The 26,852-nt window shown below is 40.7% G+C and overlaps 1 protein-coding gene across 1 annotated transcript in view; it reads right to left on the bottom strand.

The window, feature by feature from the left end:
- The window catches only part of LOC308145284 (zinc finger protein 385B-like), a gene marked incomplete at both ends in the record, with an annotated part of 40,491 nt that overhangs the window by 2,426 nt on the left and 11,213 nt on the right, over positions 1 to 26,852 (bottom strand). The window contains 3 exons of the mRNA XM_080516665.1: positions 1,882 to 2,059; positions 5,835 to 5,942; positions 7,965 to 8,119. Coding sequence (XP_080372791.1) covers positions 1,882 to 2,059; positions 5,835 to 5,942; positions 7,965 to 8,119 — 441 coding nt within the window. The remainder of the gene's footprint in view (positions 1 to 1,881; positions 2,060 to 5,834; positions 5,943 to 7,964; positions 8,120 to 26,852) is intronic.

Consider the following 26,852-nt stretch of genomic DNA (forward strand, 5'->3'; position numbering starts at 1 on the left):
AAAAGTCACATTGAAGAAAGAAAAAAAATTCCTTCATGGGTAGAAATCACTGAAGGTCAGAAGACTGATTGAACACATGCTATGGTGAAACACTCCATGCTTAAATTATCCCCCCCCCCCCCACTGGAGAACATGGTTGTATAACTGAAATCCATTTATCCGGAGGAATATTGCAGTGTTCTCAATCCTTTGTTTAATATAAAACTAAAGCTGGTTGTTCCAGAATAAAGTAATCTGAAAACAGTGACAGTGTCGCAATGTCATGAGGCTGCGTGTCCTCACAATAAACAACAAGCTTATAAAGTGAATTTAGAGGCGAACAGTGAAGGCAACTGATTAATTATTTGTGGCTTACAAATACAAGCAACACTTGGAATTTGCTGTTGCATTTATCATTTTGATTGCACCCAAAAAAAAAAAATCGAATTTTAAGACATACTGTCATATGTAATGTAAACTTGGAGTGGGGATGCACTTCGGATATACCTTCATTATATGATTCGGAATAACACAATTGAAGTCTTCTCTTTGACTATCCAGAACCATTACAAACAGGTGATGGAAAAACGTGACTCTGTCAAGTTCTTCTTTTATTTTTTTTCTTCCATAGAACCTTTTATTCTGCATTTCCTCCTCTTTCTATGCCATTTCACTCATTTTGTGTGTCTGGGCCCCTCTGTCATTTGTTCACTCTCTCTGCTGAAGCTCCGTCGGTCCCCATCAATCAACCACCATGGCAACCACTGATTGTAACAAGCTTATCATTATGTGGTCAGAGCGAAATTGATAGGTTCTGGAAGAAAATGGGAGGGAGAAGATCAATAATAATAATAAAACAACAAAAAAAAACCCCCAGGGAGAATGGAAGGGAAGATAGTGACAATTTGAGGGAACAGGAGGAGAAGGAGAAGCTGAATAACTGATGCCTGAAAGGGGATAAAATAACCAAGTCATTATTCTCAATGGGGCCTTTTTGATGGTGATGTAGCTGTAGAACAAATAATCGCAACGTTAAGAATAAAAAAAGGGTTTTAACAGTGTAGTAAACATCAGGTACACCCATGTCGTTGTATTTGAGGTTTTTTTTTAATTTCACAGATGAAAAAAGTCTTAATTTATTTTTCCTCAATCAATAGTATCCAGTAAGTATTATTCATATGGATAATGTTAAATATTGAAGCTATCTGCATTATAAAGACCCCCTTCAAGAAGATTAGTATTGAGTATTGAGTATTTAGTATTGAGTCTGGTGTCAAATTACAAGCAATTGATACTGAGGTTTCAGGGCTTTGTGGTTCAGGGAGAGAATGACAAGAAGAAAATAGACTTTTAGGAAATACATCTTTGAAGAGACGGGTTCAAAAAGCTAGTCAGAGACTGATTCATTTCAACTCAGAAATATAAAAGCATAAAGACTCTTAGCAACAATATTCAAAATCCACTCCAACTGATTTCGTCATCAATATATATGCAGCTGATACGCAGTTCTTTATTACTGCCATTATTAACTGCTGACATCTAATCCTCTGCAGCTTTCAGCATGTCCACCATCAGACCATCGTTTCACATTTAAGAACAAGGAAATGTTTCTGTTGGGTATCAAGTGGCGTGACGCCGCCACGTCCCTCTTCAGATGGCATCTCTTTTCAAGTGCTTTAACGCTCCTCATCGTCGCGAATGCTTTTGCTTGATGGCAGTAATTACCTATCTGACAGGGCCAATGATAGCGGGACAGGTAATAGCTGGTAATTAACCAGTTGAGTGACAGCTACCAAGCCTCAATGCTTACGTCTCCCCAATTACAAGTGATTACTCCGAGGGTGGCAAGAACGCTCGCTTTAAAAAAAGAAAAGGAAAGAAAAAAAGAGGAATATTTTATACCTGTTTTGTCTTTCGACTGAGATTCTGTTGGCACTGCGACTCCTCCCGTCGCCCCCCTCTCTCTGTCTTTCCCCGCCGTGGAGTGACTCTGTCCGTTCTTCTGCCGATTCCTCTGCGTCTCCAGGGCTTTCAGCTTGCGGGCGTGCTTGTGACCTTTGTAGTGGGCCTCTGCCTGGGTCTGGCCGTCACGTCCACATCCACACACACATATATGAATACACACACACACACACACACACACACGCACACAAGAGCAGAACAAGCAGAGGGTAAAGTAAGCATACAGTGTATGCACAGAATGACTGATTACGTTAGTGAAGGACAGCATGAAAGCAGTAAACTGTAATCTTTCTGTCTGTTTCATTGCTTTGGCCTCACATGCCTCCATGGAGTTCCGGGAGAAATGATCCATTTGAGCGTTTGACTCACAGGACGAGTCGCATCACCATTTTGATAACAATCACTGTCATGGCGGTGCACAAATGAGCTTCAGTTGCATCTATGGCATGTCATGACCATCCTCTGAGCTCACTGGCTCATCTTCCCGCTGATTCGTTCTGACACCAAAATGGCCCGTGTCTGTTATGCCGGGACACAAAATGACCTCCGTGTCTTGCTCTGTTAGAGAAGCTTTGTGGCAGTGAGACAACAGACGCATGCAGAAATGGGATCCCAAACATGGCTCTGGACGCCTGTAGATAAAGCAAGACAAATTCTACAGAGGGAAATCAGCTTCCAGCAGCTCCATGTGCACCAACAGCGAGACAAAACAACTGAAGCAGATCATACTTAATTGGTAATTCATTACCATATTAATATTCTTGTACAGCACATCAGATCTAAAGAGTTCTAATGCAATCCTTGGCTGGAGGGAGCAAACGACAACAAAGAACACCAATTCCATTGAATATTTTTCCTCTTATATACTTAGAATATTATGAAGAGTTTTTCAATTAATATTGTTCCAATGAGATCTTCATGACTAATTTGTAACTTTTCCACATGAAGGCTGAAAAAAAATCAATTGAAAGTTGTAATTTAGATCCAGCTAAGAAAAAAAAAAAATAATAATAATACTGACTGAAGTATTAGACCATTTACCATTTTACACACATATGATGGGAAACAACCTCCGCCTTGCAGGTGCAAGAAGTAAATAGCTTCAGCAGTGACTGAACAGTCCATGATATCAATTGAACAGAAAGTCATAAAGGATAAGTTGGTGATATTTCATATTTTTCTTACTGTAGACCAAGGGTTCCCAAAGTGTGGGACAAAATAATATAAATAGGTACACTTACACCACAGAAGCCTCCTGTGATGCCTAAACAAGCCTGTGACAACGCAGGTTTCTTTATTAGAATACAAACTGGCACAGCATTTAGCAGTAGCATGGTTTATGTGGAACAGATTAGAAAATAAAATGTCTAAGAACTCCAAACATTTGTTATTATACAGTTGAAAATAGTCCCTAATAAATGGATTCTTGTCTATGTAACTTTAGGTATAAATAGAAAATGCTTTGTCAAGACTAATCTAAACAATATGTGTGAATATATTAAATCATCAGTCGGTTGAATTGTCTCTCGGCCAGATTTGAAAACTAACTTACCGTTGTTGATTCTTGTTTGTTCACTGTGCTTATTAGACGTAAGAAAAATATATTACACATAACCACTCTTATCCTTTTAAGAGAACTGATTTTTTTTTTTTTGCAGCCGTGGTGCCTTTCTGAGTGTGAAAGACGCAAGTGCGCTTCCTAAGATCACCAACAGGACTTTTGAGTATCTGGCTTCACAAAGAGGCCATTAGATAATTTGTCACTGCTCAAATTATCCACGCTATTTTCCAAACACACACACACACACACACACACACTTCACAGCCTGCTAATGTGCATTCAGACTCATTGCGTGGCGAGGTCGTCTTCCGGTGGCCGTGTGCATGGAGTGGTGAGGGAGAGGTCATAAAACACTCTGCGTAAAGCTTGGAAAGATGCACGGACAGAAAAGGCACCGCCGCAGGTCAAAGTGCGTGGTTGGGAATACGGAGCCGAGCAAAGGGTACAAAAGCCCTTTGGCTGCGTTGAATGTCAGCGCACACCAGCCATTCAGCGTGAAAGTGAGTCACTCCGCTCCCATCTGCATACTATCGGGCAAGCCAGTGTAGTATGTGTCCACCGAGCGTCACCTTCGAAAAGAACACCAGACCCCGGATGGCAGAGCACAGACCCTCCCGGAGGAGACTGTGAGGACCACTTCAGACCTCCACTCAATCTGCTTTATGCATCGTCGCATCGCAGAGGCTCAAAACTCGTCATACACAACAAGCAACAACTGTCCACAAAAAGGGCAGCGGGAGTAGAATTTCATGTGTGATCCATCAGACATGAATCTGTCATGCTTTGATCTTTCAGTTTTGTGACCCGAAAGGAATGATCTGGCACTTTTGTAATCTGTCCCGTCTTTATATACACATTAGTCATGTAGCAGTGAAGGTTGAAGTTTTTACAGTCATCCATTTTTGTCTCCATCCAAAAGTACTTAGTTCAGGATGCTCAATCAACGCAGCACTTTCTGAATTAATTCGACATTCAACAAGAAATAGCGAATGTACAAAAAAAGGTTTGAAAAGAAACATCTATCCGCTGTTTGTCTTCCTTCCTCACCGGTTTAGTTCGCAGTGGATCACTAATGTAACTCTCTTAAAGCCATCGAATGTTGTTAATGTTTATCTCAATTGCAAGTGGATCAATGAGTTTTGCAAGTAAAATCTCATAAACCTCCACATGTATCGCTTGCCATGACAGATTTCTTTTCATTACCAATGAATATGTGTTACACGTGTTCACTGGTAAAAACATGGCAAAACTGTGAGTTAAATATGAAAAACAGAAGTGGAAGACTGTTAAAATGAATCCTACAGCACTTCAAGTATTGACTACACAAGCAGTGAATATAAAATACAAGTAGATGTCCATCAAGCCAAATTATTCCTTTACACAGGTCTTTTTTTTCCCTTTTTTCTTTTTGTGAAGTGAAATTTCCAGCTTCCCCTGGTACCTGCCTGCAACCTGGCATCCAACTCCCGGGTCAAGCAGCACTCTCAGCTCAGCTGCAGGTGACAGAGGGAGGAGGAGGTGGAGGAGAGAGCCTGTTAGAAAACAGACTCCTGATACCATCACTGTCCACACAGAGAGCAGAAAGAGAGAGAGAGAGAGAGAAAAAAAAAAGAAATGGACGACAGGTCGTATGGCGAGCCTGCACCAGTGGCCTTCCCCCGTTCTGAAGTTCACAAAAAGGCAGAATCATTGTCATTCTGCTCAGTTTCCCTCCTTCACAATATAAATGCAAATATATAGAAATGAAGTCCATTGCAATGGGACTCAAATGAATATGAATAGGCAGGTGTGATAAGAGGGGGAAAAAAAACTAACAGAACTATTGGACTGGTTTCCTTCTAAGAGGCCAGTGGTTAGAAATGGATGTGCCTAAAATATACCAGAGGGAATGATAAGAGGAATTGCTTTTTTTCAAGATTGTTTTCAACCACAGAGGGCAGAAATATTACATTAGCTGCAACCACGTGGACGGCACGCTAGTCAAAAGATGACCTTTGGATAAGAGTTTTCTGGGAATAACTTGATTTAAGCTCACATCACAGGGGGTCAGAAGGTGTTACTGCCAGTAAAGGAAGATAATGTTGACTAGAACCTTTCATTTTATTATATAAAAATACATCACAGGTTTACTGAGACTAATGATTGAATTTTGCAGTAAACAAACAGGATGACACAAGAGATGTGGTCAAAGGTGGCTTCCCTCCTTCCTGCAGAGAATTAAAGGTAAATTCAGTCCCGTCTTTCTTGCTCTTTTCTTATCGAGTCTCGCGGATAAAAATTAAAAACCACTCCTGCAGTGACTAAAGGCGAAAAGCAGAGGAGTCTGACTTACAGTGGAGTTGAAGCGCAGGTGGCAGATGTTGCAGGAGATGATGGGCTTCTTTTTAGGCGGAGAAACGCCGAACGTGTGGTTTATCACAGCTTTCTGCACTGGGTCCATCTGCAAGGTGAAACAAACACGCGTGAACATTTTGTACTTGGGAGTTGATGCACTAAAAGCACAAAACTATGGTCAAGTGGAGGTATCTGTGGCAACCTGGACAGGGGTCAAATTGTGTCTCCAAAGCTACACATTTCTAGCAGTTCAATAAAGGTAACTACAATTTCCTTATGACATTCAACTTTAATTTTACACCAGGAGGCGTAGTGGAAAAAAAAAATGACAATGTTGAAATTGCATGTATTTTTATTGAGAAGTTGTGAAAACATTGTTAAATAAAAGTCAAAAATGCTATTAAAAACATGTCGTTGCATTCGTATTAATAGTCAAATTATTGGTGACTGACAGCATTTGGAATTTAATTAATTAATTAAATTAATTAGAACACGTTTCCATTAACTGCAATGCTGCTCTCGTCTGAGCTTCTTTTTATATTTCATGATGAAAAAAGACTTGAATCTGCCGAGACACAAAAAATAATTATTCTCACTAGTACCACCATCTTTCAGGTCAAAGATGGAGCACTTGCCTTTTCTAGTTTTTTGGATTAAATATATATATATATATATAAAAAAAGAAAACCTTGCTTAGAGGCAATGTCTGGCTTAATTAATTATGGCTCCGTCTTATGTCAAATATGTATTTAAATGATAAAGCTCCCCTTTGACATTTATGATTTGCTATTTTTGAACAAATGAACGAAGAAAAAAAAAAAAAAAGGAAGTTGTGATGAGAAAATTACAGCCACACTTTTTAAACAGCCCTTTTCGATCAGCCCTGCTCATTTAAAAAAAAAAGAAAGAAAAAGTTCCGATGGCACAGCTGCTCCATTCAAGCTGTATTTTTAGTATTAGGTGTCAGACGGGGATATTTTCACCGCCTCCCACATGCATTAGCAATTTCCTTGGACGTTCATCGTGATGGGTTAAAGCTGAATGCACGCTATGAACGTCTGTCGCTTGATTATTTTAAGCTCGACTAAACATGTCGTGGGGTCTGGGCATGTCTGATAGAAACGTTATATTTGGGAGGTCTCAAACATATGCGTGCGTCTAATCCAAGCAATTAGACACGTAGTACCTGCCAGTGCCGAGCGAGGAGGGAGTATTTATAGTTTCCCGCCGCGTCCACGTAGTTTAGATTTCACTCACAACAAAGCAGTGATTGCAAGTTATGCCTGATATGCTTGACGATGAAGAGCTCTTTCTAATTGCTCTGAGAGCAAAAACAGCCCAGTGGTTGCCACTTGTACCTCATAGTAAATGAAAGCCCATGGCTTGGTTCCAGGGTGACATATTTCTGTGGGGAGTTTCTGTGTTCTGCCTGTGTATGTTCCCACTGTACACCAAAAACATGCATTTGAACTTAATTACGCTAAATTACATGTAGGTCTGAATGCGAGTGTGTGTATCTCTGAGTATGCCCTTATTGATGAAAATAAAAAGCAATATGAGCAGAAATTGTTGGGACACCAATGGAGTGTTCGGTTACATATCATGAGCCTTTAAGTTTGTCAGTCACAGCAGGCCTTTAGATCGCTTACAAAATTGAGAACATCTCTGGGTTTCTAGTTGAGCTATAGCTTAGCACGGAAACTAGAAATAGTTTCAGCACATCCTGGTTCCTAAGGTTTATTTTATCTAACAGATTTATCTGAGGTTTTCATTCAAAAGAGGATCCACCGCAAATAGGTAATTGATCATTCAAATCATTTGGAGTCGCTGGTGTGGATTCACCTTCTTTCTCTCTTCTCTGCTTCTGCCTTCAGGGAAAACTGACTCAATGAGAGTGAATGTTATTGACAGTCCTGCAAGTTGCAAGGTGGGAACTCCTCTGTCAACACATCTCACACAGACGTGTGATTGGAGTAAAATCGGCTTAATTTGGAGGCCCAGTCGACGCCTTAAAGTCTAAACGCCACTGAAAGATTTCTGCATCCTGGTGACCGTGACATAGTCATAATGTTACGGCTGATCCGTGCACAGGTTTGCATGTAATGAGAAATCCGGCGGGGCTTCTTACCGTGTTGAAATTGGGAAAGAGGCTGAGCGGCGAGGAGCCGTTGACCCTGAGTGGGAGGAAGTGCTCCAGCTGGGCGTGAGTCTGCGGCTGGAGGGGCCGGCCCGGCACCGGCAGCGAGCCCAGCAGGGGATGGACCTGGCTCTGGGACAGCGCACCTACAGCAGGGATGGTCACAGTGTGTTAAGTTGAGAAAAGAGGGCGAAGCGGCACATCCATTTTAAGCCCGCGTGAGAGCAAGAGAGGATTCTACAGTAAACGACTCACTCAGTAAAGCTTTGATGACTTCAGTAATAGCAGGGGATAAATGATGAGAGCCTTTGTGTGGCCTTTTCCTGCTTTACAAGTCCATCGTTTATCTTGACAAATGTCCCTGGCCTTTAAGCACAACACCAGAGACTGTAATTGTGTGGCTTCTTCTGATGCTGCAAATGGTTTAGTCAACGCAAATAGGAAGAGAACTGGAAGGAGGTTTGAAGGCCGAAAAAGTCAGCAGACTACTCAATTTTGTTGTTGTTCTGTCGTTGCCCTCTAATTTCTTTTCTCTCTCTTCCTGCTCGCATAACTTTACATATGAAGTTTTTCTCTTTAATGAACCCCTCAGCCATTTTCACAACAAACTGTGCTTTGACCTCTTCTTCCATATGACCTCTCATCTCATTACATTTAACTTTGGCTGAAATGCTTCGGGACGGCCCGTGCTTTAAAGAGCACCGCGGCACTGACCTTTGCCAAGACCCCAAGTGACATAACAACGGCGCTCTCACATTAAAATGCGCAGTGTCTTACGCAAGAATGGTGATTTCAGATTGTCTGAGATGCCTGTACACCAAAAGTTCAGAGGTTGTTGACGCAAAGGGTCATGTGTGAATCTGACGGCATGTGATGAAAATCCCCTTGAAACCATGTGTCTCGGTGAAGGTTTGAATGTCGATTCAACCTCAAACAGATGTCACATTTCCGACATAAATGGGTTTTTTCTTATTCCATTTGAATAACTTGGAAGTGTGACTCGGTATGGACGGGGTAAGGGGAGAAGGGATGCTTGGCTGCAGTGGGATGGAAAATGTCAGGAGATGTCGTATGAGGTGGATAAATTGAGCACTGGCTGGTGGCAGGAGTAAAACCAAGTGAAAGAGTCAAAAATAATACGAGAGATGAGAAGAAAGGAATAAAAAAGGAATTACCATTACAGATGAAAACTACACGACGGGGAGAGAAGGTTAAATAGCAGGTTTTAACTGTAACTATGGGAGGAAAAGAACATGATTTATGTCCTTATGGATAAGATCATCACTTAAATGAACATTTGTTTGTTTTGTGTGGATTAGAACCAAAAATAAAAGTGAACTAGACTGTGAAAATGTAACAGTGAACACATCTGTGTCAAATACAGTATAAATCATCATTGTGCGTGTTTTGTTCACGAAAACCAAAATCTTTTCTGTAATGACTGCAGATAGTGAACGGAAACAATCTGCAATACAATGACATACCATATGAAAGCAACTCATATTGACAAGAAGACCCAGATTCCTGCTCTTTTCACCTCTGGATTTCAGGATATATGAAACAGGTCAGAAAGTCCTTGAGCATTAGCATGTTTTCACTAATCTGGTCCCATTTTCAAAAGGACTTGAGCAGAGCTAAGAGACAGAAGAAGCGAATATAAATGAGAAAAAGCTTCCATTTTTTTGGGATTGGAAAGAGGCTCAGAGAAACGAGGAGCACCGCTGAGGGAACATTTAACTCGGGAAGAGATTTGAGGAGCCTTTAAAAAAAAAAGAAAAAAAAAGAGGTCAAAGAGGGATCAAATGTGTTGGATTATTCCACACAGGTGCTCTGATGTTAACCAACGACCACAGATACAAGAGCAGGAGTGGAGGACAACACAGCGTGTCTTGTTTAATCATTGCCTGCAGTTATAAAAAGCTTTGGGATAAAATCCTCCAGGGGCGACGATGGTGAAAGACGAGTCCTCAAGTTGAACAAGTGTACTTGAACACAATTCTGTTTTAAAGGTCCCATATTATACAGATTTACAACAAATTTCACTCAGGTGTCAGAGGTCCAGCGACATTGCACTCAAAGTGTTTTGCCCCCCAAATCCCGCCTTGGTCCTGGATTTCAGCCAGTTTAAAAGTTCCTCCAGTGAGCTCTGCTGAGAACAGGCTGTTTCTGTTTCTGTCCACACCTTCTTCACACTATTCGGAGAGAAGGAGATGCTGCTTTCCTCTACTATTTTCCTGTAATATGAAAACACCGTACCGGTTTTTTCATATTATACTGAATTGATTCAGTATGTCGGTAATCTTTGTACGTTTCCAAGTCCCTGTGAGAGGATCAAAGTGAGTATCCACTAGCAGAGGGAGGGGTTATTTCTCCACATGGTGTCATTAAAACAATAAAAAATCTCACAGTCACTAAAAATTGGAGCAAGCAAGTGAAGAGGATGACAGCCGTTTACTACGACTGCTAGCACCCTGAACAGGTGCAGAAATACAGTATATCATTATAAGACAAAAACAATGGATGAATTCACTTGTTCGAAAATTCTAATTTGTATCATTAACTTTTTTGTAATTTAGAAAAACTTAAGATTGAATGCAAATAACTGTTACTTAGGAATACATTGAAATGTGTATGTTGTGGATACAAACCTCCACTGAGCAACAGACTGATCAACCAATAAATCCTGCACAGCAGAAAGCCATTAATCTCAGATTCTTCTCACTTTCGACACGGACAGAAACAAAACTGAAACTCCCGGTTTGAAACACTGATAGCAAACACAAAGAAAAGCGACTTCACTATCTGATCGAAAGCTGGAAACTGCACGGCGACACAGAATAACAAACCCTGTAGATAAAGACATTTATCACAACAAACCACTGCTTCAACACAACTTGAACCAATGGCGTTACAAAATACCCACCACCATGTTAATATGCAGAATGAATCTCAAATAAATGTGTTGCCTTTCATTGTTTTAGCATATTTTAGTCTGTTTAATCAGGGCTCTTCGGCAGCTTTGATTTATTTAAATTAGATTTCAAACAAGTGGAGTGATAAAAGCTGATTATTACTGTTGATTTGATTCTGCATGTGTAATGCGCTGCCTCCATCTCCATGGAAAACACACAAACACAGCGGATACGTATTTACTTCTTTGATTTTGTGTTGAATTCCAATTCCATTTCAGCGCTCCACCAGGACACTTTACGTGCCAGTGACGCAGATGAGGTGCACTGAGTTGCACTGTATTGAATTGGGAGTGAATGACAGAGTAGCGAGAAATGAGAGAAAGTGAAGAAGAGACAGAAGGAGACAACCACATTCAGTCGAGAAGCTGTTTTTTTCCCCCCCCTCGTCTCTGCTAGGCCGATGTGCTTAATCTGCCTGTCAGTATGACTTTTTGGGACATTGATTCCCTCTTCTACACAAATCTGAAATTGATCTCATTAATCTCCGATGCATATAGTAGCAAAACACATCAGGGTGAGACGTTTAATTAACTGCATTTTGCTCCGAACAAACCAGAAACTGTCATCCTCCGTGAGAATGTGTGCAACGTGTGCCGACACGAAAGAAAACCAGGCTTCTGAGACGGGACTGTCCCTTTTCAAGTCACTCGTCTCGTTTGCAGCCGCAGAGCGTCGCCGCCGCCGCCTCGTCCCAGCAAATATGACATGATGAATTAACATCGGCGGTTAAATCAGTTTCATCCAATCATGTTGGGAATGTGTTAACCAGCAGCCAGGCCTTGATACGTTTTTATAAATAGTCGCTCATCATTTTAACTTCGTGACCTCAAACTAATGAACTCAATTATTGTAGCAAAGACCTAAAATGAAAAGGCGGAGCAGACAGTGGGACTCGGTTTAGCCTTTTATTAAAAAAAAAAAAAAGAAAAAAGAAAAACGCAACACTGACTTTTTCTTTTTTGAACCATCTCGTTCAGCGATGTCAAACTCATTTTTGTTCAGAGGCCACACACACCGCTCGACATCAAGAAGATACACCTTCCTAAAATTTGAACCCACGACACTGTCATAATGAGATACGAATCCATGACCCCCCCCCCCCCCTATTTTTCAACATGAACGAAAGGACTTCTCATAGTCTCTTCAATCAGGAATAAACAAAAAGTTGCAAAAACAACAAATTCTATAATCCTTAAAGCACACAAATCTTGAAATGATACAAAGAAATGCTAAAATTGCATCTCAACTGGACGTAAAAAACAAGCTTTTATCATATGTTGCAAATAATTATGTGCTGGTACAAATAATACTAATATCTCGTCGTAAAACCCTCAATGCTGAGTCGAACTCCAGCTGCATGTGAAGAGATTCAAAGCTCTGACATCAGAGTGACTTTTGATTCTTCTCTTTGCTACTATAAATGTAAATCCACATTTTAAAAGGAGCCAGTTCCTCCTCACTAATCTCCATTCATGTTGGTTTTCTATGGGGAAGGATGAGAGTGTAGGTCACTGCAGCCAACCTTCCCGTATTGAGAAGGGATAAAAGATTATGAGCTGGAGAAATTACAGCAACGTAAAGGAAAAAAAAAAAGATGAGGAAAACCCTAATCTCTATTATTTCCAAGATTAGTCTCTGGGTGACTCAACACCTCAGCAATCACAGAGGGGCAGAAATGGCATCTTTTCACCAAGGGTGAAAAAAAAAAAGGGGGGGGGGGGGGAGTGAGAGTCTTTCATGGCGGCAAATCATGGCGAAGGCATCACAGGGAAGGCTGCTTCGGCTCTTTTCATGGTGAACGCATTTCCCGGGATTATCCGTCTGAGCCAGGCTCTCGGTTTCCTCTCTGTACCAACATGGCGGTGTGGAGGCATGCTCGATTTCCTGATGTCTAACAACCCCCACCCCCCCATCCCCCACCCGCCGATGTATGGTGGTAATGCTTTGTGACATTAATAAGGATGTTTCTAAATTTCACTGCATTAGAAGTGAAAATTCAGTCTGATTTGCTTAAATAGGGACAAAAATCAAATGGGAACCATTTAAAAGGATTTAGAAAGGGAAAAGAGAAACTCCACATTTCCCCAGTCGTCACCGGATGCATTTATATTAGGCTTTTTATGGCAACAAATCCAAACAGTAAAAAATCCCCCCCCCCCCCCCCCCCCCCCCAAAAACCTTGTTGTAAAAAAACACTTTTTAAAATAAAACATATTTCCTTTTGTAACCCACCAAAATCTGGAAATGTGCACACAAAAAAAAGTATGTTGCTGGCCTTGCCACATCATAAATCTGAAATAGGTTCTGTTAAATGCTTTAATAAGCTTTATTGCATGAGGTAGTATTACTGGTGTTACTACAGTTAAAGGCTTTTTACTCTGTGGAATGCCAATCACATATGCAAGCATTCTAAATCTTGAATATAATATTACTGCATCTCAACTTCAATTACATTTTCTTTGACCAGCATGTGCATTACATAAATAACCAAAACCCATCAGACAGCCACTCCTGCACTGTGCACTCTACTTGGCGGAGATCATAAAATCCCTCCTACTCCATCTTTAAGCAACAGTAATCTTTCTATTTGCAGAGCAGTACTCACTGTTAACACACGGTTTGACCAAATAGGCTACCAGAGGCACCGAGGAACGTGGAAGTAAATAGCAGGTTTCACTTTAAATCTGCAAAACACACGGTCAAATAATGAAACTGGAAAGGTATCCGTTCCACTGCATGACAGCATGAAGCAGGCAGCTTCTCTGACTCATAAAACAGAAGTGGTTAGTGCGCCGCGCTTTTGCAGTAATGCTGATGCCATTCATTGCACAACAGGCAGAGAGCGAGGCATTTATGATGAGCTCTGGAGGATGAATTAGCATCCATTAAAACTGCCATTGACAGCTCCGCTAAGCTCTCTCCACTGGAAACAAAAAAAAAAAAAAAGTGAAGGCCTAATTTCCATGATGGCTTGAAATACTGCCCCCGCCTTGCTCTGTGTGGTCTTTAAATAAATCATCTTTATTGTGACAAAGTACATTTAGGCCACAACTGGCAGCCAACAGGCAAATTCTCCTGCTGGCTGTCGACGTCTATTTAAACTCGTAGTGCAGAAGCTGCCAGAGCCACCGGCTTCATGAGAATTTCTACCTGCAGGGCCCCATCCAGCCCAGATCAGGCTCCCCGTGGTAATCCGTCCTACTTTCAGCTGCAGCGCTGTGGGCACATTTTCACCCCGGGGTCCATAAACTTTTATTGAATTTGTTCAAGGTGAAACCCAGGACTTGTGTCCTCTGGTCAAAGAAAATGACAAAAAATAAATAAAGAAATAAAATCACAGTATCCTGCTGAGGACACATCAGCTTGTAATACCCACTCAAGAAAACGAACGTAACAACAATATAGACGATATAAATTCGTAATGTTCACAACTGTTTTTTCCCTTCAACGCAGCTGGAACAAAACAGTAAAAAAAAAAAAAAATAGAATTAAGGAAACTTACAAAATGTCTGTTGCTTCCATTTTACTTGTAAATAAAATTCTACTGACATTGAAAGCACATTTCTGAGACAAACAACAACGCATATTCACATCTCTCACATGTATGAAATGTAGATATATATATAGCATTAACTGTCTCCTAAATAAATAGATGTGCAATAAAAATATTTGAATAATTCACATTCTGGGTGTGTACTCAGTAACGACTCATGATTATAATTGTCAAATCAAAGTTTAGTACTTAAATTGAGTAAAGTATATACCTGAAAAAACACTCCAATACTGAATTACTGTTATGAATAGTTGTAATTTCTTACTTCCGCCTCTGGTTCAAGTGCTAAATCACAGATTGGATATGAGAGATTTACGTTGGTTTTGTTCTTGTATGGGCGACTTAATTTATTCTCCGTTTATGTCAGGAACAATGGCCACTAATTACATTATTCTAGAAAGCAAAGGGTGTGATTGGTCGAGAGAGAGAGAGAGAGGGAGAGAGAGAGAGAGCGAGAGAGTGAGAGAGAGAGAGAGAGAGGTTTGTTATGTTTAGTTTCCTTTATGGTCCCTCTGCCCTTTACGTGACACTTTGCATGTCTGTATCAAACACAGTCAAAATAAACTTCCACCATCTGCTTGAATTAAGATAAAGAGCCCAATCAGACAGAGTGCAGCGCACACTTATTGATATTTAAAGTCTGCGCGCAGCTTTATCCGCCTCATGAACTTAGTAATTAGCAGCTTTTCTGTCTCGATGCTCTTCTCCGAGCCGCAGTAAATATGGCCGTCTGCCCGCTGGAGTGAGTGAAGGATCAGACATCAACAGCTTCAGAGATGACAATCACACTTTTCAAAGGTGTTAATCATGGCTACATTAAAGCGGATAAACTCATAAATTCCCAACATAGCACCCCTAATGCCTTAGGAGCGAGTCAAAAACAAACTTGGCGGAACCGAAAATAAACACAATACTGTTTATTAAGGCAACGTTAGCTCACAGGACCGTTACCCCCACCCTCAAGCAGGGATTATCCAGTTATAACTCGGTACCCATAACTAAACATGACGCACTGATTCAGCGCGTGCTTCTGGCCAGGACGGCCGACTCTCAAGCACCGAGCATGGAAACCACACACGTTAATCCAAACACACGTCACACACTGCAGGTTTTGGCTCAACACCAAGTATCCACACAGTTGCTGACTAATTGGAGCCTAAATAAATATGACCTCAATCCAGCACGTTCACCTCATTCTTTAATTCTTTAAATTCAAATGAGACAGACTGAATCTTGATTTTCTTCACAAGTAATCATGAGGGGATTTGCACACGGAAATAAAGAAAAGTGTGTAAAAACGAGAAGCAGAAGAAAAAGAAATGTAAGATTTATCATCATCAAAAAAGTGTTGGCATGTGGAAATGTGAAAATAAAATAAAAGCCAAGTTAAATTAAATAATAAATGCATAAATACATTAACTTCAGCACTGAGATCATACTTCCAAGTTACTTTGAACCACTAAATAGTGTTTTTTCACCCCGTCAAAGCGAAGAACGGAGGTTATTTTTTTTAAGTGAAATCACCTGTAACGGTTTGTAAACTACGACGCGAGCATTGTGAGTTCATCCCGCTGACAGAACGCGCGTGGGCATTCATGTGCACGGGACTGACATGCTGAAGAGTTTCTGTAACAATCGACATCAATCCGTTGTCGCCCCCATGGCGAGAGATTAATATTGCAGAAAAACTGGAAGCCAGCTGCTGGTCAGGTACGCCAGCCAGCGGGAGGGAGAAATGGCTGTTTCACGCTCAAGGGGGAGTTTCGCAATACTTATTGCACCTTTTACGGCAGTCGTGTCGAGAGCAGGTGCTCGACAGAAGCAGAGCAACGCAGTGGCTTGTGTTAGAAAGTCAGTGCCAGTCCGCTGTGGAGTTCTTTACTCAGGGCAATTAAGAAAAAAAAGTAATGTAGCTTTCACAGTACTGTTTCTTTTAAAAACTAAACGTTTGGTCACATTACATGTCACTAACATTCGGTTCTAGTGTTCTTTGTTCTCTCTCTGTACCTTGATGAAGGTTCTACTATAGTGGAATTGAAAGTTTGTAATCCGTGTTTCTTTACAGTGAGACGTGTGGCAGAGCGGTAGAAGAAACAGAAATGACCCCCCCCCCCCCATGTTATATTCATAGTGCTCACCAGAGGCTACGAAAATGAATTACGGCTGTTTTGCATTATGAAAAAACACAAATAATAATAAAGAGGGAATAAAAATGACTAATGAAAACAACTCAAAAGGACGTGAAGGAACTCTAAGGAAAGACAAACTCAAGTCAGGTAATTTTTCAAAGTCCCAAATAAAGGAAAACGAGTTCATAGTGATCAACTATATATATCACTATAAATGGATTAAAGGCCTCCTCCTCCATGTGTGTCGGTCAGAAATGTAACTTGCAGAGAGAGAATCTAACAGTTTGGATGAAATTGAACAAACAACCAGCCCTTTGCTGCGACGTTCTTCAAATCTCAGACAACTCCGGGTTAAAGCACTGATCCGCCATCGGCAGAGTTGAAACACAGATAAGAACTCCAAGAACTCATCATAAAAAGACTTAAAAAAATAAATAAACACATGATCTTAATCCAAGAAGATGAAAAAAACAAAGAATACAGGATCATTCTTAATCCATTATTTCTTATTTTTTTACAAATATATAACTGTATATCACCAAGACCAGTGTACAGTTTTGTCTTTAAATAATTGTATAATAAAAAATTATAATATGTTCGAAAATAACATAAATTGTGAGAATGAATGTGATTTATTTCCTATATTTTCTGCAACATGTTTTCACCAAAAAGATTCAGCTCCAGCAACGAAAAATAAACTTGTTTAATGACAGCGGCTGTTGGGGGAACGGGACATTTAACACTAAAACTGTAGTATTACAATAATTACTGGACCAGTTCTGCTAGTTTAAAAGTGCAGACACGCACTTACAACTTGTGTTTAAAGGAACAAATGAGTCACAGTTGGCAATTCTAATATTTAGGGAAATTAGGCGACAGAAGTTATATTTATAAGAACAAGTGCAGTTAGTCAGAGAGGTACAATGCTTTTGATTATGTGAAAGAGATTTAAGCACTAGCCAATCACTTGTATCACATCTGTGAGTTGTGCTGTTGTATCACAAACTGCATAGAAAAGAAAAAATGAAAACTCAGTTACTTTTTAGGTCAAACTGAGTGACAAATGTGGATTATACTATGGAATGACAATGTACGTTATCTCTCCACGACAATACCTGTACCCTGGCAGGCTTGTCAGGTTGTGTGGAGACACTATTTTTCACTGCTTCATACATGCGGTGACACATTAATGGTTTTCAGCTCGGTTAGAAATCCATTACGGGCATCACGGGCCATACGACTGACATTCGGAGTGACGGATGGATTATCAGCAGCGCAGGGAGGAACAAAGTGAGCAGGTGAGAGAGATCAAGGCAGGTGAGGCAGGTGAGGCAGGTGAGGCAGGCCGGGCGTCCCGGAGACCACTGTGGTGAAAAACCAGATTAATGCCTTCCACCTGTCCTAATACTTCTCCAGTGAAAGAATCTGCGTGGATCAAGCCTCGGAAAATAGTACTTTTATTCCCGGGGTTATACGAACATGACTGAGGCCTGACCCAGAAAATATAATAGCATGTATGGATGTTTGTTTCCCTTGAGCCTGACATGACACATTTTTCACCAGGTTCATTTGAAGCTTCCAATTTGTCCCATTAAAAACACGTCAGAATTAGATTTGAACCCAAATGGTACCGATCCAATATCCTTCACATTATCGGTAGCCATTTGTGCAATGTGTTTATTTTAAGCACCAGGTTAAGCTGATATATGAACCTGGTGCTCCAGTACTAAGGACACACTTTACAAAACCGCGTTTCAATTTGGTGCAGAAAAAGTAAATCAGTGCAGGTTAAATAGTAAAACGTGGACAAAGTTCTACGCGAAGTGATGTAGAAAAACATCTTTTTTTTTTTTTTTTTGGCAATTAATCAACAGATCAAGAGATAATTTAGTAAGACACTGGTTTTTAAATGGGTATAAAGTGTTGTTAATTTAAGAAGGATTCTTTAGCTATGGATCAGTAGGTAGACTCCAAGTTGTTTTTTTTTTATATTATTGTTATTATTAATATTAAAGCCAGCAGATTCCATTTAAAAGACAGGAGTCACACAGCAGGACACACAATGTGCAGTGGAGTGGAAGAAGCCCTCGGTACTCTCAGTGTGAGCCCAGCTGACCTCTCACATCACAGGAGCAGCAGATATCTTGAGGCTGCATGCATTCCTGCGAAATACACAAAAGGACAGTAGTTGTGTGCCCAAACCACTGACATGAATTAAATGTAGTTGGTCTTGGCATACATCTCCATTTCCAGGACACATCTGGAAATTTGTCTTGCCCTCATTTCAATGCAGGATGTGAGTCACCCTAATGCTGCTCAACGTGGTTCAAGGAGTCCCAATTTGATATAAAGCAGGAAATGAATGTGTGACTCTAATCACAAAATGAGACGTCAACGCATCCGTTTCACTGTGTGGAGAAAAAGCACAAATCAAATCTCAACGATGGGATGCACTGACAATGTGCAGAGATCTACAACCTGAAAGCGTTCAGACTCACAGCGAGACGTGTCGACATTCCCAATGCTACGAAAGATTATGCGGCTCTGCAAAAGACAAAAGCCATGCGTGCTTTGAAAAAGAAAACGGTTCTTCTGAACTGCACTTAGAAGCTCTATTGAAGATGAATAATCATCAGGGAAAGGAAAATGTATGAAGTTGTAAAAATAACATTCCAGGGACATTAATTTTTTAACAAAGTCATAAAGAAGAGAGGCGCCCATCTGATCTCGCCACGAGGGACAGCCTTTAATTTCATGCTGAAAATGTATCTTTTAATTAGGAAAAGGTTTGAGATTTCTGAGTGGGAGAAGGAAACAATGAAACGTTCTCAGAAGTGTGTGTGTGTGTGTGTGTGTCTGTGTGTGTGTGTGTGTGTGTGTGTGTGTGTGTGTGTGTGTGTGTGTGTGTACTCCTGCAGTCATTATGAGTCAGGCTAATCAAACTCAAACTGTCAACACACACCATCGACTGATTGCAGCTGTCACTCATTGTGTGTGTGTGTGTGTGTGTGTGTGTGTGTGTGTGTGTGTGTGTGTGTGTGTGTGTGTGTGTGTGTGTGTGTGTGTGTGTGTGTGTGTGTGTGTGTGTGTGTGTGTGTGTGTGTGTGTCTCAATGGTTTCAGGCATTAACTGCATCAACCCTAAAATTTGTCAGAAACATGCACAGAATTAGACGCCACATTTATCCTGTGTTTATACAGATGAAAAATAATTCACCTGTCATGAAATGCAAAAATCTGTACGCTTCAAGTTGAAGACACAAAACAGACATGTTGTAGTTTAGCACTAGAATACAAAGTAAAGTGAAAGTATGGCTGTTCAGACAATACAGCATGTACTTCCAACTGAACATCCTTGATTTATTTGGTAATTCTAACTGAAGATGCTCTTTTATTAAGGTTTGGCTCAGACTTAACTTTTTTAACAAAGTGTTTAAAATATCAAGGTAATTAATTCATACGATACACCTGAAAACTCAGTTTTGTAGTTCAAGGTAGTTTTGGGTCACGTCCTTGTTCGTGCTGAATTGAAGTTGGAATCATTTCACTCGCTAGAAACTTCTTTGGAAGGATCTTTGTAATCTCTAATCCCGAACAAAGTACTTTATTCCTCCTTCTCATCTTATGAGAGGACACTGTGGTGAAATGAGGTTATGTTATTTTGTTATCTCCTGTAGGTGAATTCGGGTGACGTCACAGTGCAAGAATCAAAATGTGACGACAGTTCTGAATTCCAGTTTAAGTATTTCATACATTGAGTTCAAAATGATCGAGCATTGCAAAACATTTTTGTGGTGAAAAATGTGATCTCTTCTGGGCATTGTGTGTGTGGTTTGTTAAAAAAAAAAAAAAAAAAAATGCTCCATAGCAGAATTCGGTTCACCTTTCTCTTCCTCATTTCATCCTTGTGTACAAAATTCAGACATTTAAATGAATCCTGAAGCTTCTGTTTGCTCATATTTGGTAAATGAAGTTAACAACATGTACCTTTTCCATCCGAGTTCAATCATCCTACTCAGAAAAGTGTGTTTGTTATGAGTCAAGAACAGAGAGATCGTCCACTGCTCATCCCACAAATGCATTTGCCTCAAAAACATGGCCTCGAATAAAACGTTTTTTTGAGGCTAATAATAATTCTGTTAAAACAAAGAAACAGTCATCAATTGTTTCCCCTGCAATGTTCAGAATGAAAAACATAAAATGAAAAAAACAACAACTGCATTTTAATTAAAAGTCGATAGAAACAAATCAAAGTTTGAAATAAGAAACATGAAGAAAAGGTTTGTGAACATTAACTGGTCACAAGACTGGAGATGTGAACTTTATTAGTGAGCATGTGGTTTTCTTATTTTCTACCTTTGATATGTGAAACTGTTCTTCAACCCAGGAAATCCCTAAAGATATTCAAAATGATGCAACACAAACAAGTAAAGACTTTAAATACAGAATAGCATTAAAAGGTAAAATACTTGCACTTATATCTGCAGTCAGAATGAAGAAAGTGAGGATTGTATGAGTATGATGCTCTTAATAAGATTAGATACTTTCAGAAAAATAGGCCCAACTGGTTTCTTCCTCTAAATGTTAATTTAGAAGATAAAACAGGAGTTTTGCAGGTTAGTTTTGAGGCGAATACAGTCATTATAATATTTGTGTTGGAAGGTTTCGGTGGTCACCTGGTAGATAACCACTGTAGTAATTACAGTAATAAAACTTGTTTGCAATCAGCTCTTTGTAATTACTTTATTTGAAAGCGTATAGTAAAGTCCTCCGCTCTGAGTGAAACATACTGGTGATATTATCTGATTAAATTTACTTTTACTATTAGAGCAACTTGCTGTGGTGTGCAGGATTGTGCTTTTGTTTACTTAAGCAACCCTCTGACACTTTTTCATGAAAAAGAAACAAAAAAACAAAAACACGCTACAACATAGTTTTAGGCTGTTTCTGATCAAACTCGAGGGACATCTTCAACTCCAAGGCTGCATTTTGGACAGAGTACAAGAACTAAAAACTCAGGAAAATCTACACACAAGTCAAAAAGGCGAAATGTGGTATTTTAAGGGCGTTGCACATGTAAATGGCAAAATAGGGCCCTCTACAATTTAAACACGTTTATAACATTTATTTTTCTAGACTGATTAGGGTGATTTAATCAACGAGAAATATAAATATTAAATGAACATTTGAATAAAATATATCATGTCACCACAATGAGTGAAGGGTAATATTGGTTGGAATTCCTGTCATGTTTATTTACAATATTTTGGATCAGTTTTGTTTGTTTATGTATTGTTTCCTATATGAGGTAGATTTGTTCCCCCTCTGGACACATTTGAAAACCTTTACCAATTTATTTTTAAAACACCTACAAATTAGAAGAGAACCAAAAATTAAACTGCTGTAAAACCAGCTACTTGTACTTCATACAGGGTTTTACAAACTGTTTGGCATAAATAAAAATAAAATACACTCTGGAACAAAGCAGCAACTGAGTACAGTAGATTAATTCAATTTTCCTCAGAGATAATCTGCAGAACTGCAATTAAAGCCGTAGTCTTTCATACACTGTGATTGGAATAATAAGTCATTAACGCTGCTGGATAACAAACATGTGTCCCAACAGGAAAATGTATGATCCCAGTGAAACTGACTCATGAAGTCCTGCCCCCGCAATCATCCTGGAAAACTTTCCCATAACGTAAGGAAATGAAGACTTGCTTTCTTGAAATAATTCCACCCCCACATAACACATGCTAAAGTCTCACAGCTAATATCACAGCGGGTCGTAAAGAAACGTTTTAGTCCTGATTAATTGTTCAGAGACAATTCAGAGACTGATTCATCACATACCATGTAACTTGCACCCATGAAGTGTATTTGGCCAAATCACTTATTCTGAAGAGTTTTTGACTCTTTTGTGACCAATAAAGCGCCATTTTAAGCTTCGAAGCATACAGATGATCACGTTTAATCACCACTCATGTATTTAGATCTGCTTGATATATATATAAAACCCTGCTAATATCACTTCAATAACATCGCAAGGCCTCAGCACCGCAGACGGATCCTTATTCAGATGCGTTTTCCATTAAAGTTTCAAGTGAAAAGGCATTTTTCAGAAAACCTTTATGTTAACAGCAACGGCACAAACACCAAGAAGTCGTTTTCATGTTGGGCCACTAGTGGGTGCTGTTGGTATTTTTTGTAATGTAACCACACACAGTCATGCAGAGAAGCGCACGCTATAGATATTAACAATGGCGAGTAAATGGCCATGCGTATGGACAGACGATTAAAGAGGTCATATTCTACAGCTTTTCAACACTTCCACATGGTCTCATTGGTCCAAAAACATTGCATTCAAAGTTTATTGCCCCAAATCCAGCTTCTCCTCCATTTTAATATTGGATCATAGGAGCTGCATTCAAAATCTGCTGTGTCTGTCTGAGCTGGACTGGCTCCGCCCACACATGCCCATCTTGGGAAGAGGAGGAAGTGCTTCCTCTCGTGGTGCCATGTGCCAGAGCAGAGCTGACTAATTGTGGGAGGAGTCAAAGGGGAGGAGCCTACCTTGATTGGAATTGGAACACTTTCTTCACTTCTGGAGCATCATTCCCAGGGGATGCATATTACTGTTCGAAAACCATTACAAAGTGAATTTTGCATAATGTGACCTTGCGAACAATCGCTCCCGCTGCCCCAGCACCTACGAATGTTCCAGTACCAGTGAAACATTGCTTCCAGGTGACGACCCAGCGGCTCGCCCTTCAGCACTGCGGAGGTTCACAAGCTGGGAAGTTAAAAAAAAACCCGTGTAGGTTAATAGGTCTAACCTCACTGTGCAGCGTAGTACAGTACATGGAGTTTCATTTTATGATGCAACGTGACCATAAAGCTTTCCAATTCTAACAGCGAACTGGATGATGCACTCGTGAACTGAAATGAAATTCATTGTCTTTCCAACTACTTTCCTACACATCTGCCAGAATTTCTTCACATTCACCAATCGTACGAATACTATTTTTTTTTTTTGAAACATTCATCCTTCCCATCAGGAGTAATATTTTGTAGATTCTTGTTAGTAAACAAATTTCTAAACTAGAAATAAAGTCCTGCAATACAACACATTTCCCATCATTCTGCATTTGCCAATGTTTGTCGACTCAAAGCATTTTGACTTGCCTTGTGGCTGAACTGTTCCCTACAAATGAAGACACTCAAAGCCTTCATTGTTGTCAGGATCCTGCTGTGTTTGATTGTCGGTGTGCTATTTTATGCAGCTGCGTGCTGGGGGGGGGGGGGGGGGGGGAAGAGAGAGAGAGAGAGAGAGAGAGAGAGAGAGAGAGAGAGAGAGGGGGGGGGGGGGGAATGAATCCACACAGACTTAATACAGTGACCAGGAAGGCTGGTTCCGTTCTGGGAGATGAACAGGAGATCCTCGAGGATGTTTCAGAGAGAAGACGGCTCAAGAAACGTCTCAGCGTTGTGCACAGATCCTTTCACCCCATGCACGCCTCCTTGGCAGGACATCAGAGGACACAGTAAAAGACTCTTTGCCCCTCGGTGCAGAACTCAACTCCGCAGGAAATCTTTCCTCCCCTGCAGCGATTCGACTCTATAATTCTTCCCGTTTTCTGTAGGGAGGGCCACTTTATAATGTGATGGTTGGACTACCTTCCTCGTACACAGTACTCTCATGTGATTTTTTTACTGGGGTGATTTGTGACGATATAAAATAGGAGGCCAAGAGTAAATTGATCCCTCGAACTTGCAGGAACAAAAATAATTAAACACGCAACAAAGCATCGTAACCAACAGTGATTGGATATTTCATCTTGTGCGACTGTCATTGGATTACACCGGGTTCCATTTTATCCACCTGTTTCACTGTATCATCAGTTTAACTTTATCATTTCACCGTTCCGTCAAGCAACTTGAAATCCATCTTAGACATTTTATGGCCCCGGACTGAGATAATTGCCAACTGTGCTGCAATTGTTTTGTGCACCTCTGAACACGTAATTCCCAAAATCGTTTTCTGTGTCACGTTGTAAGTGGCTGTGATTTGCAAAGCTGACTGTGCGTCACATGTTCTGATGCATGGAAATAGAGCCCCCAGCGTGTTTTAATACAGCGTTATGCTCCTGAAGGCAACGCATCATTGACGCTTTATCTGCATATTTTATGTCAAGTCCTTGCAAAAAAAAAAAAAAAAAAACTATGTGAAATCTATTTTTATGCACTTCAAACAGTGGCTGTGGAGAAAGAGATAAACCTGAAAGCTTAGAAAAATGTGTTCACATTGTCTCATTTCCTGCCTGTTACTCTGCACAGAGACGGGATTTATACGCGCTGGATGTCACTGCAACCGCTGAAAGAAGGGGGAGCGCTTGACGAGGGGCGGGGACAGATGCAGCATGGCCACCAGGCACAACTCCACAGATATCTCCTCCCCAACTGTTTCCCTTTGATCTCCATAATCTCCCGTTTAAAGAAGAAAGCATTCAAAGCCGCTACATATAGACACATCGCGGCACTTTCATTTTCGCTGTCGAGTGTGGCCACGAGCTACTCACCAAACACACGCACCAAATGTCATTTTAAAATCTGCTCTCATATAGCTATGAGAAGGAAATTATGCACCTTGCCTTCCCCCTCCTAAACACATTTATTTGAACAAGAGCAACTCCAACTCACTGGTTAGTGGTTGGATTAGATTTGATGCATTTGATTATGCCAGAAAACAGAAAAGATTTCCTTCGACAATGCACAAAATCATACTTTTCACCTTCTCCTTTTTGCATTTTTATGAAAAATGATGCTGCACCTATATCCATTTAAACCCCCCACCTACTGGTAAACTTCCCTCCTCAAACCCCAGGTCAAATCACAATCATGCATCTGGACACGGCTCAAACAACTTCACTTTTAAGAATGAGCAAAACTGAGGTGGTGAAGCTTTTTGCCACTTTAGATAAAACAAGCATAAACACACAATTGACCAAAAAAAAATAAAAATAAAAAATCCCCACACTGCTTTTATCTTTAACAGGCTCCAATTATGAGAGCTAATCTGGGCATATTTCCCTGGGGAGGCAAAGACATAATTGCCAGCAATCTGCACAGTGATATCAGCGCTGCTCTTGTGTGGCTTCAAAATGACTTGACACATCTGGGAACCACTGAGCTGCACTGGTCTGAACTCCACACTTGGCTTCATCACAAGGGGTCAATTAGAAAAACAAACAGGCTGGGGACTCATTTTGGATGCAGAGGACCTGAATGAGGGCAGATGGTCGGCAGGAGACCGAGGCTGCCCTTGAGCCGAGACGTAAAGTCATTGTTGTGAAAAAAAAAAAAAAAAAACACACGTTGAGAGAGGAGCGCTCAAGCGTTGAGGCAGATGGAAGCACAAACGCATTGTGTTGAGCTACTGTAGAAGCATTTATTAGATTCCAGTGTACAAGAGGTTCTGCTACATACTTTAAGAGTGGCAGTCTTACCGAGCAGCATCTCCACGTGTTTTGTGATTCCTCGGTTTTTCACTCTCTTCTTCCGTCTCCTTCCAGCAAATTTCCCATCAGAGAAGTTGAACAAAAACCAACAAAGTGCCTCTCCACAATATATATTCCGTCTCTTCACTGTATCTCTCTCTCTCTCTCTCTCCGTCTCCCTTCCTCTCTGGTGCTCTGCCCGAGGTGAAATAGCAAGTCCTTCCCCGGGTCAATGACACATCTTGGCAATGATCCAAAGTGCCGCGGCGAAACAACGACGCATATGAGCCTCAATTAAAAGTGTCATGCTCCGTTGATCGCCCTGCCCTTTATGAGGCGGCGGAGAGAAAGAGCAGCGCGGGTTGGAAAGCGGCGCAGAAAGAAAAGCAGCTGCGAGTGTCTGAAGAGCAAGTGCGTATTCTTCTGCGTGCATGAGTATGTAAGGGAGAGAGGGAGAGAGAGAGAGAGAGAGAGAGAGAGAGAGAGAGAGAGAGAGAGAGATGGCAGAGGACTGGGTATTACCAACACGAGCATCCCACATCTCCGCCTTTTCTTCCCCCTCCTTCCCAGCAGCCTTTTCTATTCAGAGTTAACACCTGCACGCTCCTTTCAGGACACTCAGAAGTCATTTCCTTCCTGGCTTCACTCAACAACAATGGCCATCGTCTGTGTGTCTCTGTGCAACTATTGTTCGTCAAGTTGCCATTGTCGTCGCAAAACATTTAAAAA

Source organism: Blennius ocellaris, assembly GCF_963422515.1.
Source record: "Blennius ocellaris genome assembly, chromosome: 21".
NCBI lineage: Eukaryota > Metazoa > Chordata > Actinopteri > Blenniiformes > Blenniidae > Blennius > Blennius ocellaris.